Source organism: Penicillium rubens (assembly GCF_028828025.1).
Source record: "Penicillium rubens strain IBT 27055 chromosome Unknown utg000003l_segment0_segment0, whole genome shotgun sequence".
Lineage (NCBI taxonomy): Eukaryota > Fungi > Ascomycota > Eurotiomycetes > Eurotiales > Aspergillaceae > Penicillium > Penicillium rubens.
This window is the reverse complement of record NW_026890601.1, coordinates 2996263-3010658: the sequence shown is the minus strand read 5'-3', so window position 1 is coordinate 3010658 and position 14396 is coordinate 2996263. Positions and strand designations below refer to the sequence as shown.

The 14396-nt window shown below is 48.7% G+C and overlaps 4 protein-coding genes across 4 annotated transcripts; 2 read left to right on the top strand and 2 right to left on the bottom strand.

Moving 5' to 3' along the window:
* Positions 1-914: 914 nt before the first annotated feature.
* On the bottom strand, positions 915-1643 carry N7525_007356 (ankyrin repeat domain-containing protein; the record flags this gene model as incomplete). Its single annotated transcript, XM_061214024.1, has 1 exon — positions 915-1643. The coding sequence occupies one exon, from the start codon at positions 1641-1643 to the stop codon at positions 915-917; it is 729 nt and encodes a 242-aa protein (XP_061068455.1).
* Positions 1644-4659: 3016 nt separating this feature from the next.
* N7525_007355 (patatin-like phospholipase family protein) lies at positions 4660-5903 on the top strand (the record flags this gene model as incomplete). The annotated part of the gene is made up of 3 exons (XM_061214023.1): positions 4660-4841; positions 4915-4941; positions 4988-5903. The coding sequence occupies 3 exons, from the start codon at positions 4660-4662 to the stop codon at positions 5901-5903; spliced, it is 1125 nt and encodes a 374-aa protein (XP_061068454.1).
* A 5663-nt stretch (positions 5904-11566) lies between these two features.
* Positions 11567-11956, bottom strand: N7525_007354 (uncharacterized protein; the record flags this gene model as incomplete). Its single annotated transcript, XM_061214022.1, has 1 exon — positions 11567-11956. The coding sequence occupies one exon, from the start codon at positions 11954-11956 to the stop codon at positions 11567-11569; it is 390 nt and encodes a 129-aa protein (XP_061068453.1).
* Positions 11957-13491: 1535 nt separating this feature from the next.
* Positions 13492-13884, top strand: N7525_007353 (hotdog fold domain-containing protein; the record flags this gene model as incomplete). The annotated part of the gene is made up of 1 exon (XM_061214021.1): positions 13492-13884. The coding sequence occupies one exon, from the start codon at positions 13492-13494 to the stop codon at positions 13882-13884; it is 393 nt and encodes a 130-aa protein (XP_061068452.1).
* Between the last annotated feature and the right edge of the window lie 512 nt (positions 13885-14396).

The following is a 14396-nucleotide window of genomic DNA, read 5'->3' as shown; positions in this document are numbered from 1 at the left end:
CTCACTACGGATGCGGACTCTCTCTATTTGCTATCTGGGCTGAATCTAAAAATACATATTCTATCCACCTTGTTGTCCAAGTACCATGTTTTACATGTATACTACAGACGCGCTCGAAATCAGTTTCATGTCTTTACACTCTTCAATTCTTTCTCAACCTTTATTTTGTGTGACGCCATACCTTTTATGGTTAGCTTAATCCCGAACCACACTCTTGGGCAGTATCTTGGTACAGTAATAAATAATGGCTTAAAATAGCTATCGTATCATCGTTGTATGGCTCAGCGCCTGTCTAGAACCATCCACTTGCAGACAAGCCAAACATACTGGCTGGGAGATTTGGTCGGTTTTCTGTTCACTACGCCTTTCACCTCCCTCCCCCTTCATTTAATCCCGTTTACACTACTAGTCTAATTATATAGTGAACGAGTGAAGAGATACGTACAAACAATACTGGTGGGATGAAATATTTCTTTACAAACGCCTTGTCCGCCTTACCAAATGCTGCATTCCTTTGGCCCCTCTCTGTTAAACCCTGAATGACCAAAATGTGCTGAAGTTCGGTTTACTAGGAAATTGAGGCCGACGGTTAATCACTTCTTTTCCAACGGCGATGAATCCCAACCCCAGGACCTCGATCCCTCAGACCAGGATTCGCAATACGCTCCAACGTCAGGATATTACGTACACACGCCACCCTCAGAATATGGATTCAGCCCTTCACCGAACCGTTGCCCCCAGGACGGTGTCGAACCCTTACTCTCAACCCCACCAGAAACCAATAAGCTGCTTCACCTCTCCGAGTGGGAAGCAAATAGGCCAGATGATGAGCTTCCCGCTAGCTTTATTCGGTATAGTTTGGCACGCCGAATGAGAGGCCAGAACTGGCCGCCCTTTGGCTGCTCACCTGACAACTAGTTCATTGGCTCTTGATAGCCCATTTGTGTGGTGGAGGCGCAGGTCTGACTGGTGCCTGGCATGTCCGTAACATTATGCCCCCTACCGCCTAGTTCAGCACCTGCTGCGATCAGAAGTTTGACAACGGACTCATTGCCTGACTCTGCTGCTAAGTCTATAGCTGTACGCCCATCGGAATGAGCGAAATCCAAATTGATACCATCGGCAGCGAGAAGCAGGTTTACAACTGCTTTGTGACCGTTCCATGCCGCATAGCAAAGCGGTGTGAATCCCAAGCAAACAAAGTTGACGTCGACTCTACCGGTTGAAAGTAGTTGCTTGACCACTACTTCGTGTCCCCATTTTGCCGCGCAAACCAGTGGCGTTTCTTCTTCTGAGTTCTCCTCGTCTGGGTCGACACTTTCATCAGAAGCGAGAAACAGCTTGAGGACCCCATCGTTGCCGTTTTCCGCCGCTAAGCACAACAGCGTTTTACCCCAGTAAACGCAGCAGTCAAGCTCTAATCCTGCTTGTAGTGATTTTCGAGCTGTATTCTCGTTTCCAATTTCAGCTGCACGCAATACAGCCAGTGGTCCATAAGACGCTGCATCCCGAAGGTAGAGGAGGGGGTCAAGCAATTTGCAAAGGTGGGTATTGGTTTGAATCAAACTATTGAGATCCCCATTTGACTTCAAGTTCTTGGCGATCATCAGTATCAGTTCGTTTGGTAGATGATATAGTGGCATGTTGAATTAATTTGATGGATGTTGACTGGGTCAGAAGAGTCCCTAGGAGTTGCTGCAGGTATGTTTATTGAGCCATCTAGCTGTGTTAGCTGTTTCAAACGACCTCAGGGACTAATTTTATCGCACCGCTAACAAAATGTGGCTTGTCCATACGTTTAGAAGACATCATTCTTTCCAATATATTACATACGACTCATCATGTGATTTGGAGTTACAATACGTTACAGGATTTGGAAATTGCCCAATCCAAACATAGACTAGCGCGTTTCAGGGTTAAGTTTGGAAAAGAATCAAAGAGAGTAAAAAGGTGAAACTGATTTCGAGCGCGTCTATAATACTGCCCGCCCAGCATTGTTCGTTTTTAAGATTTCCTCCACCTGACTTGATTCTTTCAGCGAAGTAAATGTTCCTGGAATTACCAAGTATCCAGCAAGGAGAGCCCAATCTGCTATGGTAACCGTAACATTGTATCTCCAATCCATTTGCGCCTCCTTTTTTAACATTATTGTATAAATCGTATCATGGTTTTGGCTGAGAATGGTGTTCGCATGTATATTATTAGCTGAACCAGGTTGAGCATGCCCCGCTTGCTTTCTCACATTCTCTAATATAGCAGACTGCATAGCAGACGATGTGATCCAATATATGAAAATGTAACCATAGACGAAGGGCCGATGCAACTTATTTATATTAGCTGTTGTGGCATCTCTGGGGAGGATAACTTGCCCTCGTTTTTCCATTGGGAATCAAAGAAATACCGCAAAAATTGAAGAGGGCGCTGTAGCAAGCTGTTAGTAGTTTCTATGTAATCAGAAGTTAAATTCTCGCACTAAACCGAGAGGACGTTTGGCCAGAGGAAAATACCATCAGTATTTTGGTATTAGAGACTGGATACTAGATTAAATGACCTCATATAACTTATACACTCACAAATAATGGCTAGAGTCTGATTTCTAGTGGAAGAATGTGAGGGCCAACCCACTTATCGCTATGACAGAGCTGTCACACGGAGTTGTTAAGTAATTGATGGCAGGAAATCGTTTCACAAGATTGGAGATACCGGAAATAAATAATATAAAAGCACCAGTGCTCTCAGGAAGCCATATTACTTGCAATGCGCAGGGGATCATTATGGCGGCGTGGCTCGATATACTCTCTGATACTACCGGCAGTTCTTTGGTAGACACGGGGCGATTTGAAGAAATTATCCAGGGAATGAGCCACCCCAACTCGCAATATCCCTCTCTTGTCTATTTTGCTGGCAATGGAAATCGCATAAAGGCCCTTCAAGCTTTGTTTCCTCACAATAACGTCACACGCAAGGGTCCTGCTGGGCTGATTCGAGCGCATCTTAGTACAGCAACTGCACATACTGAGCATCCTGTCATATTTGCCGAGAGTAACCCTTTTAGCCAAGCTGGGGTGGGTGACAGTTGCTTGCTGAGGTGGTCTGGAGACAGACATCGACGATATCCTCTCGCCCTTGGGAAGTCTCAGCCTCTAGCAGACCTTCAACAAGAAGTGATTAGACACAAGATCTTGCCATGGACACAAGTTCTTTGCTTTTTTGTCGACACCGCCTCTGACATGCGAAATGTACAACAGCTGCTAGATGCACCGACTGGGACCCTATCAATTGGGGCTTCACATATCCACGGTATGATGCGTGTTGTTATTGTGCTGTCAGGCAACCCTCAACCTGAGGCGCATGATGCGGATGATGACTTTGAATTACCCAGTGCATGGTTAGGGCAGCACAGAATCACAGTTCTAAATATCCGTGACCGGTCAGGCTTGTCCCCATCCGTTGCATTCGACCCATTGAGAAGCCTGGTTCTTGAGCAAATCCAAGAGATCCAATCATTACAGAAAGAGAAATGCCTCTCATTCTCAGCCGTGCACCTCAGCGCACTCTGGGGCCGAGGTCTTCAACTTCGGATGGGAAGTTCAAACCCAGCCAACCTTGACTGTCTTTTGGTGGCACGAGAGGGTTATAAAAGGAAACCAGCAATGGTCAGTTGTTTTGTAGAGCTAAAATCTCAATTTGCAAGTTCTGCTTGTCCTGAGAATGAGCTTTACAACTTCATAGCCTCGGCTCTCCTTCTGGATGCTTATCCGCCTGGGATGCATCGTAAGCTATCTTTGCCTATGGTTTACTCTGTCACTAATGATTTCAATCATCGTAGTTTTCGAGCCGAAAATGGTTTTCAACGCCCTTTATCGGGCATATTGTCGGAATGCCTGGGAAGGGGTAGACGCTGAAATAGACTGCAATGAAGTTTTGCACCGCTTCATCGAGGGCTTTGTTCAATTGAAGTCCAAGGCCTCAGCAGACATCCGTCACGAAGCGCTAGTTCAGTTCCATCGCCGATGGGGGGCTTGCATTCAACAACAACTTGCTTTGCTTGCATGTGTGGACCACCAGAGCATATGTTGCCTTGCAGGCATACAATCTGTGATAACTGCGTTGTCATATATGGGACTAAAAGTCCCCGTACGGAGTACCACATCGACCTACCAAAATGCCCTATCTGTGACGAGGCAGTGAATCTCACGGTTCGTCAACTTCCACCAACCAAGGGGCCAATTGTGTTAAGTCTAGATGGGGGAGGGGTTCGTGGTATCGTCCAATTAGGGCTTCTGCGAGCACTAGAAAGGCGGATTGGCGGAATATCGATAGCACAGGTCGCCGATTTATTTGCGGGGACAAGTGTTGGTAAGATCATCCGTGACAAAGAAGACTGCACCTGTGGATGAAAGACTCTGATCCGTAAAAAAAGGGGCGCTTTTGGCGGTAGATATGATATTGAATGGCCTATCTGCAGAGGAGAGTTGCGCCAAATTTCCGGCTTTTGCTCGGATGATTTTCGGATCGCCTTCTAAGCATGCACCAAAATCCCCGATATCCCGGTGCGCTACATGGATAAAAAGCCTGGCGTGCTTTTTAGCTGATTGTCAGTACGACTCAGAAAGACTAGAGGATGCCTTGCAAAGAGTGGTCGACCCCCAACGCCGGATGTTCGATGTCACGACGACAAGCTCCACCGGTTGCCGAGTCGCCATTATCACGAGTCGTACTTCTGATGGAAAAGCTTGTGTCTTGGCAAATTATCGTGGAATGGGCCAGCGAGAAGCGAGTGCAGCATACGAGTTCCTTGTCCCTAAGACGGCGGATGAGAATCCTCACGTATGGAAAGTGTGAGTTGGGTTGAACTGTTATCAATTTGATTTGGAACGAACGAAGAGCTTTACTGATGAACAATACCAATAGAGCTCAATGCAGCGTCGCAGCCCCCTTGTAAGTATCCCAGGTAGCTTTGAAGACGGTGACTAATGACATGCAGCTTTTTCCGATCAAAATCCCTCCCAGGCTTTGGTGCGCTGCAGGATGGCGGAGTCAGAGCCAACAATCCTCTGGCAATTGCGCTCAAGGAGTCAGTAGTCATCTGGCCCTCTGCAAAAACCCATGATCTACTCTTGTCAGTGGGAACGGGCTCATTTTCTTCCGTGGCTAAGCCAATTGAGGGTGCTAGTCGTATACTGCAAGACAGTGCTATCCCTCGCATGATCCGAGCGATGATGTCCTCCCCATGTATGGATGGCGAGCAAGGATTCCATGAGGCACTCAATTTCGTGCCAGATGTGGAAAGATCAAACATCTTTCGGCTGAATCACGAGTTGCCTGAGCCACTTCCTCGGTTGGACGATGTGAGCAAATTAGAAGGGATGTCCAAGATGCATTTTACTGTTCCGACTGAACTAGTGAGAACTATCTTGGCGACCGCTTTTTTCTTCTTCGAACTCGATGAGTTGCCAATCAAAAGCCAAGGAGTCTTTTTCTGTAAAGGCTCAGTCCTGTGCTCCCGGTCATATTCCAGGGACCTGGTAAAACTGGTCATGGTGGAATTTCCAGGCGCAAGGTTTGAAATGGCCCGTGGCCAACGCCTTGGGGACGTTGATGATGATGATGGTTGCCGCGTATGTGGATACTACCGCAAAAAGGTGGGATTTTCAATCAATGGACTTCATGAAATGACATCAATTGGGATTGCCGGTTCTTCGTTCTTCCAAAGGATTGGCGGCTTTCCTAAGTCGGTTCAAGAGCTCCTCGATGATCAACAAGCAAATTCCCACTTTGGTCGTGCAGACCATTTGGTTAATTCCTGGCCCCCGAAAAGGAATTGCTACTGTTCCCCACGGGTTAAACGTCATATCAAATTCTTGGAGCCAGCCTTGACACACAAGAAGCGGCGGCTATGAATTGTTTCTGCACTTGTTCTACGTTGACTGGTCCAAGGTGGGGGTGCTCATTTATTAGAAGATTCAAGGCTATACTTTCCGTATTATGACGTGGGCGGGCTCCCACTGTCATTTGGCTCTGGTGAACCCGATGAAAGCTATCGGAACATTCGATTTATATATCGCTGCCGACTGCCACGCGCCTGAGTTCTCTGAATGCCCACTGCTACTGTCTTGATGTCAAGCAGGGGATTTGGACGGGTTGTGAAACGAGGAATGGTAGGTGGTCAGAAGTGAAAGAGTTATCTCTTATAAAGCTCAAAAAATAGAATAGAACCAATACCTAAACAAATCTAGCAATAATTGCTGGAGCTCAATATCTCCCAATATCACCATAGTGATCTGGTCTGGGTGATTTAATCCAAATCCACTGACAAGGGACCCTCCACCTCTCCAAGTATCTAAAAGGGGTATTTTGAGGCGAAATGGCCAGGGATTGGGTCCATGGGTTTCCCAAGTGTGTCAGATTGCACTAAATGCAATTTTATCATTCTGTTTTATCATTTGGTTTTCATATTCCCTTCTGTCTTGCGTCTGTCTTGCGTCTGTCTTGCGTCTGTCTTGCGTCTGTCTTGCGTCTGTCTTGCGTCTGTCTTGCGTCTGTTTTGCGTCTGTTTTGGGTCTGTTTCGCTAGATATTATTCATACACACACACAATTTATTAACGCCCGGCGGCTAAGCCGAAAGGGCAACTATCTCTGATCTACTATACATCTCATAATATATATAGTACTGTGTCTCCTCAGAGCCCATACATAAAGCCTTGCAATATATGTCATCTCAGATGTCCGTATCACAGCGGATCCTCGTGGGTTAGTAATTTGGTTAGTAGGCTGGCTTGAAGGCGCTTCTCCAAGTGTTCAACATCCTATTTTCGGCAGTTGAAGCGCGTCTACCATCTGTAACACGAGGTGGTTGGTGGGCTAGATCGGCGAAAGGGGGTGATTTATGTTCGTCGGCATGGTTAGGTGGCCTCGAGTCGGCCCGTGGCGATGGCAAATCGTATTGAGGCCCGTACCGCCTCTAAGTTCGGCGTCCACTTCTGATCATCGGAAGGCGACTTTCCTCCTAGGAAGAAGGATATATTTCCTCGGTGGGTGTTGGTACATTGTAGTAGTTCCGTCCGGTGCGCCGTCCATCTTTGACATCGAAATAGGAAGTGCTCCACGGTCTCTCTCGCTTTGTCCACATGCACACTGGTCCGTGTCTGCCACGTTGATTCGATAGAGATATCCATTGAGTCTTGCCATGCCGGTTCGGAGTTGAGCCAGCACGCTCGCTTCCTTCCACGATAATCGGTCGTACAGCTGCCTGGTGTGTTTGCCTGGGGGTGCTGCATCAACTCGTTTTGCGTGTTTCCCTATATTAGCTGGCAGGTCATTGCTGGGGACTGCTTGGGACCGTGCAATATTGAGTGTTGTTGACTTCATCCTTAGGACCTGCTTTTGCGGGACAGCATCTTCTTGTGTCGCGGCTCTGGCCTGTTCTTTGGCCAGACCCCGCAGTTTATTGTCTTCACTCGTTGAGATCCACCGGACATTGATGTGGTTTCCATTTCTCCTCAGTTTTCTCGTCAACTTGTACAGTTGGGAGACGAATTCCTGACCTGACTGTTGCCGAGGATTCCTTATTGTCAGAGCCGCCGCTTTGTTGCTCGTGACCAGCGTAATCCGGTAATCTTTCACTCCAACTACCATGTTCAGTGCATGTGCCATCTCTGCTAGCTCCGCAGAGAAACGGTTTTGCTCTGCTCTTGCACCCAATGTGACGGAAAGGGTCTTCAGTTTCAGTTTTCGATACCGAGGTGGCTGTTTCTCGATCGCCACCCCAAATCCGACCCGCTTGTTCCGAGCCGAGCTGCTGACCGCGATCTGCATGTACACGCCTGCTCTGGTCTGGAAAACCTGTGGTTGATCAATGCCGGTCTGCATGCGCTCCTCCCATGGAGCTAACGTAAATGGGTTAATCGTTTCCAGTGTTTCCATGTCGATATGCTTGAGCGCATCGGCTACCTGATACAACGGCGAGCGGTGGTATCTTCTGAACTTCCTGATCCGATCTATACTTCTGCGGAGAGGATTGGTTTCCGGTAGAGTGTGTATGTCCGTTCACATCTTCACGGCCCGTCTCCAGAATCGATGTTGCGCAGTGGCAATGTGAGCCTCCGCCTCTGCTACGCTGGTCGCGACCGTGAGAAATGTCCCCACAATGGCTTGTGCTCCTACTCTTTGGACTCGGTTAATCGGTCCTATGGCTTTATCCTTGCACGCGTGCATTCAGACATTGGAGGCGTAGTCCACGACCGGCGCCACCGTCGAGGTGAATAGCTGCCGCGCTGATGCTGGGGTTAGGCCCCGAAGTCGCCGAAGCTCCATCGCTGCTTCCAGGCCCTTGGAAGCGGCCCTTGCAATATGTTCCTTATACTTGAGTCTCGTGTCCATCAATAAGCCCAGGATCTTGACGTGGTCTTGGGGTACAACCGTCTGTCCCTTGATGGTAAACGGATCGTGGTCCGATTTACGCGTCTTGGGAGCAACAAAGTGTATGATAGCTGTCTTCTCAGCTTCAAAGGTCGCTCCGCTTCTCCTTTCCCAGTCGAGCGCTTCTCTGATGATTGCTTCAATTCCTTCCCGGTTACTTTGCGCGGTTGACCCGGTCACCCATGCGGTGAAGTCATCCACAAAAGCGACTGCTCCTCCCTGGCTGTCGATCTGTCTTTGCACGAGGTCTGCGTTGAAGAAGAGAAATAGGATCGGGGACAGGGGCGAGCCCTGCGGTAGCCCAGCCTGTGGCAGGCTTTGGACCTCCGACAATTGTCCATTGATCTGGATGTTCGCCGTTCGTTCCGAGCAGAATGCCTCAACCCACCGGAGCAGACCCTCCGGTATGCCTCGTGCTTTCATCCTTTGGAGCAAACGTTCTTTGCACACTCCGTTGTAGGCTCCTTTGACATCGAAGCTGATCAGGCTCAATACCCGTCGGCCCCGCCACGCCGTGTAGATCTGTTCTTGCAAGAGCAAGAGTGCTTGCTCCGCGGACCGCTGTTTCCGGGCTCCAAAGTGGCTGGTCGGGAGCAAGCCGTGGGTTTCCACCGCGTGCGAGATCCTTTCTGCAACTACTGATTCTAGTATCTTGCCCAGTGTCGCTAGGAGTGAAATCGGTCTCCATGATTTTGCAATGGTGTAATTTTCTTTATTCGGCTTTTTGAGCGGTATGATCTTCGCGTGTCTCCACTGTCTTGGCAACGAGCCTTCGGCCAGCGACGCCTGGAATAGTTCAAGGACCCGGTACTTGACCGTGGGCCACGTCATCTTCCAAACTATCGCCGGCAGGCCGTCCTCTCCCGGCGCCTTCCACGATTTCGCTGCAAGAAGCTGTCGTTCTACCTCCTCCAGGGTGATGGCCGGCATCTCCACTGGCTCTCTTTGTGGTCTGATCCCTTCATCGTCAATGTTGTCCGGCAGGAGTGGGAAGAATTTGGAAAGCAACTCCTCTGCTTGCTCCATATGGTCAGCGGTGGTAGTCCCATCTGCTCTGACGAGCTGCGGTAATTTCCCAAATGCCGCATCCTCCCCGGACTTCAGATACTTCGCTGCTTTCCATATGTTGTCGTTGTCTGCGAGAAACTCATTCCAGTGCTTCTTCTTTTGTTTACGGATGGCATCACGGTATTGTTTCGCCGCGTCCTGGGCCATCCTTTCGAAGCGAGGTACTTTTCGCCCCGCCCGTCGCTCCGAACGAGCGTGATTTCGCCAGTATGTATATATATGACGCAGTTGTGTCAGGTCAGTTGTCCACCACCGCTTCGCGTGTGGCGACGGCTTCGCTCTCGGAGTTAAGTTGTGCACCGCGTCCGAGACCGCAGACATCAGTCGATCGGTTTTCTGCTGTACTGTGCCTTCCCACGGAGTGGCGGCCATGGTGCTCGCGATTCTAGCATTAATCTCGTTCCATGGTGCATTCTTCAGTAGAAGCCGTTCCTGATACTTCGGGATCGGCCACGGGGCGTCAAATACAGTCTCAATGGCGTCGTGGTCCGAGCCGTGATCAGTCCCAAGTATTGCACACTTAGTCATGGAGTCCGCCAAGTTTTCCGAGGCCAGGACAAGGTCGATGCTCGACTCGCAGTCCCCACTCTGTCCTCCGCCGTGCCATGTCTTGGTGCCTCGCTTGAGCAGGCTGCTGAGTGCAAATTCATTCATGAGGTCAATGATCGGATCCGCTTCGCCTTGCCTACTCAAGGACACGTCGTCCCCTCCCCAAAGTTGATCATGGCGGTTAAAGTCTCCCGTGATCATGATCTCCACCACTGTCCCTGTATCTCGCCGTACGTTTGTGATGGCCTTTCTCAGGCGATCGCATGCGTCGCTCAACGCAGACGCCTCCCCTCCTTCCACGTAAACTGATGCTATAAAGACGAGTCGTTCGGGAAGTCGAATCACGGCCGCTGTAAGATCTGGCGACTCGATCCGCACTTGCTCCGCTTCCACATCCCTATTGACCCAAAGCATGCTTCGGATTGCCCATCTCCCTTCCCTCCAGGTGGAGGGCACCATCTTGGTCCATTTGTGATGTCCCATCGGGGTGGTCAAGAGCCGGCCTTGAATCCTCCTCGCCTGGGGTTCCTGGATCGCCAACGCCACTGCGTTTTGAGTATCTTCGTCGTTCATTAGGCTTTCATGCACTGCTCCCTGTTTCCTCACATTCAGCTGGATTATCCGGAGTGACCTATTCATGACGTGACGGGTAGAGTTTCCGGCAGTTCTTGCTATACGATTCGTGTGGCCCACCGCATGGAACGCACTTCGGAACCGTGTGATCACAGTGACTGTGGTGATGGCCCTCCGTCGCGCATTTTGCGCACTTCTGGATCTTCTTGCATTGGAATGCCTTGTGACCAACCTCCTGGCAGTTGTAGCATTGCACCGGCCGTGGTCGGTACTCAAAAACGCTGGTTGTCCCGGATTCTCCTCCGACATGGAAGTATCCATCGGCCAGGATCCTCCGTGCGTCAGTCCCTTTGGTTAGGTACACGACCATCGATCCATAGGGCTTTGCGATTTCCTTGTTGCTCAACCACGTCATTTTGGCGACAGTAGTTTCGTTCTCCTCACCCATGGCTGCCGCTGCTCCTGTCAGAATTTCATGGTTCTCATCCAGTACTGCGGTCCTCTTGACGCTGTCTACCTTAATCGGGTAGAGCTCGTCCCGAAGCACCCGGGCTCCCGCACCGATCTCTCGGAAATGGAGTAACTATGTCCATGGTGCTTCCGCGATCTTTGCTTGGCGCATAGCCCAAGGCGAAAAGGTTACGCTGCTTTCACCTCCACCACCAGAGCTATTTCATCCGTCGGGTCTATCTTATTACCAATAGAATGCTCTACTTCATGCAGGCTCCCTGGTATACTCAGTTCAATATATTGCATACCTGTATAATTCCGTGAAATGACACACATTATTAGGAGACCTGGCAAGCTTTTGATGAATTAATTTCCGACTTGTGCCTGAGCCATATTACTTGAACATATCTCCAGAATCTCATACTCACATCCCAGCATGTACAGCAAGGTCCATTTCAAACAACCCTATAAATCACAAATTGCAAAACCGACCCCTCACTCCCATCAAATAAACATCCCCGACAAACGCAATCCCCCAACCATCAAAGACAGCCAGCCCATCGGACGCCTGGCTACCGCAGAACCCTTCTCAGTTTTAGTCCCATATACGACCATCTGAGCATTCAAGCAGTACATCGTCTTCTTCGCTTCAGCTGCAGTATGCGAATCACAAACAGCCGTACAAGGATCCGGATCCTCATAAATCCATACTCCATTCGAACAACAAGACTGCAAAACAGCCTTCATATCTCTGTTTGGACTTTTGGTCTGGTACAGTGGGACCTGATTGTAATATTGGATGTTGGAGGGCATGGTGGCGGGCACCGCGTCGCGCGAGTTGTAGCACTCGACCGGCTGTGTGAAATTAGTGTTCATCATAATAGTAGGTGTCATGGTGCTTCTTTCTCTATTTTTTGTGTGTGCCAGGTGACCCGGTTCAATTATTTATAGCGACGCGAAAATATAAAATTTTATATTTAGCGGAACGTGTCGATCGCGGTTCGTGGGGAGAATGAGACGGTGGGACAGTTCAGTTCATCAACGGAGAGGGAAGAGATAGTCGGGAGGGAGGGGTTAGTGAGAAGGGAGGAATTGTAAAAGTATATGTTCGAAGATCTTAATACGCCCATCACTTTTAACTCCTGTACTGGGCCGCCCCCGCCGCCGGGGAGGAGGGGGGGCAACCGGTATTGACTATTGAGTATATTGGTGAGAAGTGGAGTCAGAATCATCCACGATGGACTCAATTTGCTGAGCCCTTTGGCCCTCATTAACGTAATTCGGTTCAACTGCTAACATGAATTGAAAGCCAAAAGCGAGAACTGATAATACGCCCCTTGCTTGGCTATTTGTTTTGCGATCTATATTGTATTCTGCTTGTCTTTCCATCTAGTGAGGGAACCCCTTAAATCATTTAATAACCATCATCTCTTACAGTCAGGTTTACAATCGAGCCATTTCTTCTTTATGCGCTCATGGCCCTCGTCGAAGTCCGACAGGTTATTAACTGTAGAGTAACGATTGCTTCGATGTTACAACCTCGCCACTCCTGTAATTCAGAATGCGGTGTCTGCGGGTGTATATATATCTGAAAGAGTCTACTCAACTGGGAATTGAGTTATGGATTGATTGAACGACAGAGACCGTTGGGAAGGCCAAATTGAGTGTAAAAAGAACGTTTTCTTTTACGTTAAACTAAATGGCCAATGAACTTACGGTGACTCATGCGATATTTATCTTACTTGTTTCGCTCATGAAGTGTAGTTGAAACGGACAACAATTGATAAAACGGTTAATTCCGGTGTTTGAAAACTTAGTCTTGCGATTTAGAGGGTAATGCCATCAAAGAGTATTTAATGTAAGTACTGCAACGGCCATTTAGCATGGTATGGGATGATTCCAAATGGGGGTGAATCGACAGCATTGCTGCACCTGATGTTTTACTTGACCGTTTGTTTATTTGGCAGCTGGCGCCACGCGGACCGTAGAGTGGTATCGTCATTTGCAATAATTTGGACTGCTACTGAAAGCGAGCGTTGCTGTCGGAAAAGAGAAGCACAGGCAAGTTCAAACCTACAGGCGCGCTCGAAATCTATTTCACCTTCTTACCCTCTTCTCTTTTTTCCTAAACTCTATTCTGAATTACTTGATATATATAGCACTCTATTCTGACCGGAATCTTCCCGTCGTTATCTTGCACTGCTCCAATAATTTTACCTCAGACATGTACAAGCTTACTTTGACCGCATTCTCTCTCAATCCTTTCGCGGATATCGATCTCTGGCGCAATCATCTCATAAACCTCCCCGCGAGTTATGCGATGAATTACCTGAACTAACTCATGTGAGAGTCAACAAGGAACCTCTTCATGGCGGCATACTGATGATTGTGCCTTAGCATTCCCTTGTCGACCCCCTTCTGAGCAAATGATGCGTTCACTGTTTGAAGGCTATCGTCCAACCTTCAAGCCCCATAGTTTGGGATATGAGGCAGAATTCCTTCTACTCCTGACACCTTCCCAGCAGATGTGCTACTACGACGGTAAATTGTTCGGTGGATACATTGCCCTATTGATGGACCGAATTCTCGCGGACTGTTGCAAACACAAACACAAACACAAACCAGCGTTCACTGCCTACCTAATTACATCGTTCATCCATTCCGTCCCGCCGTCAGCGCCAATGCTTCTCCGCGCATGGCCAGAAAAGGTTGAAGGTCGCAAGGTGTTCCTGAAAGGATCTGTACGAATCCCCGGAAAATCAGCCCACGACTGGGTTGATGCTGTTCGGATAGGTGCGCTCTTCATCAGGCCCAAACCCTGAACACGAATTGAAATACTCAGGCCCTCCGTGTAGCTCAAGTAGTTCCCCGAAGAGTACAGTCTTGCATCATTTTCGTCATTCTCTGTATTGGACTACGGCATAGAAATTAGTTTCACCATCTTAGTTCTCTGTTTCTTTGCCTGATTCCAATTTGTATAGGGCACTATGCCTACTATGATAATGGCTCTGATCTGTTTTGGCACGTATCTCGAGGCTAAGCCAAATGAAGTCTCAGGTGGGCTTAGCCAGGACTTTTAGAGAACTAATTTTAAACCACATTGTAGCTTACGTAGAACTTTGTGATTATTTGTGATTACAGCAATTTTCGAACACTGTTTACCCCTCGGACATACTCTGTTTGCCGGCCCGGGGTTTTCTGTCATTGGACCGTTTGGATTCAGACACATCTCCGCTGGGGCCATTCGAGCACTGTCTGTCACTTTTAAATCTATTGTCCTTTGCTTTCGTTTCAGGCCGATGCGTGCGACGCGCGTGTACTCGAAACTTTGTTT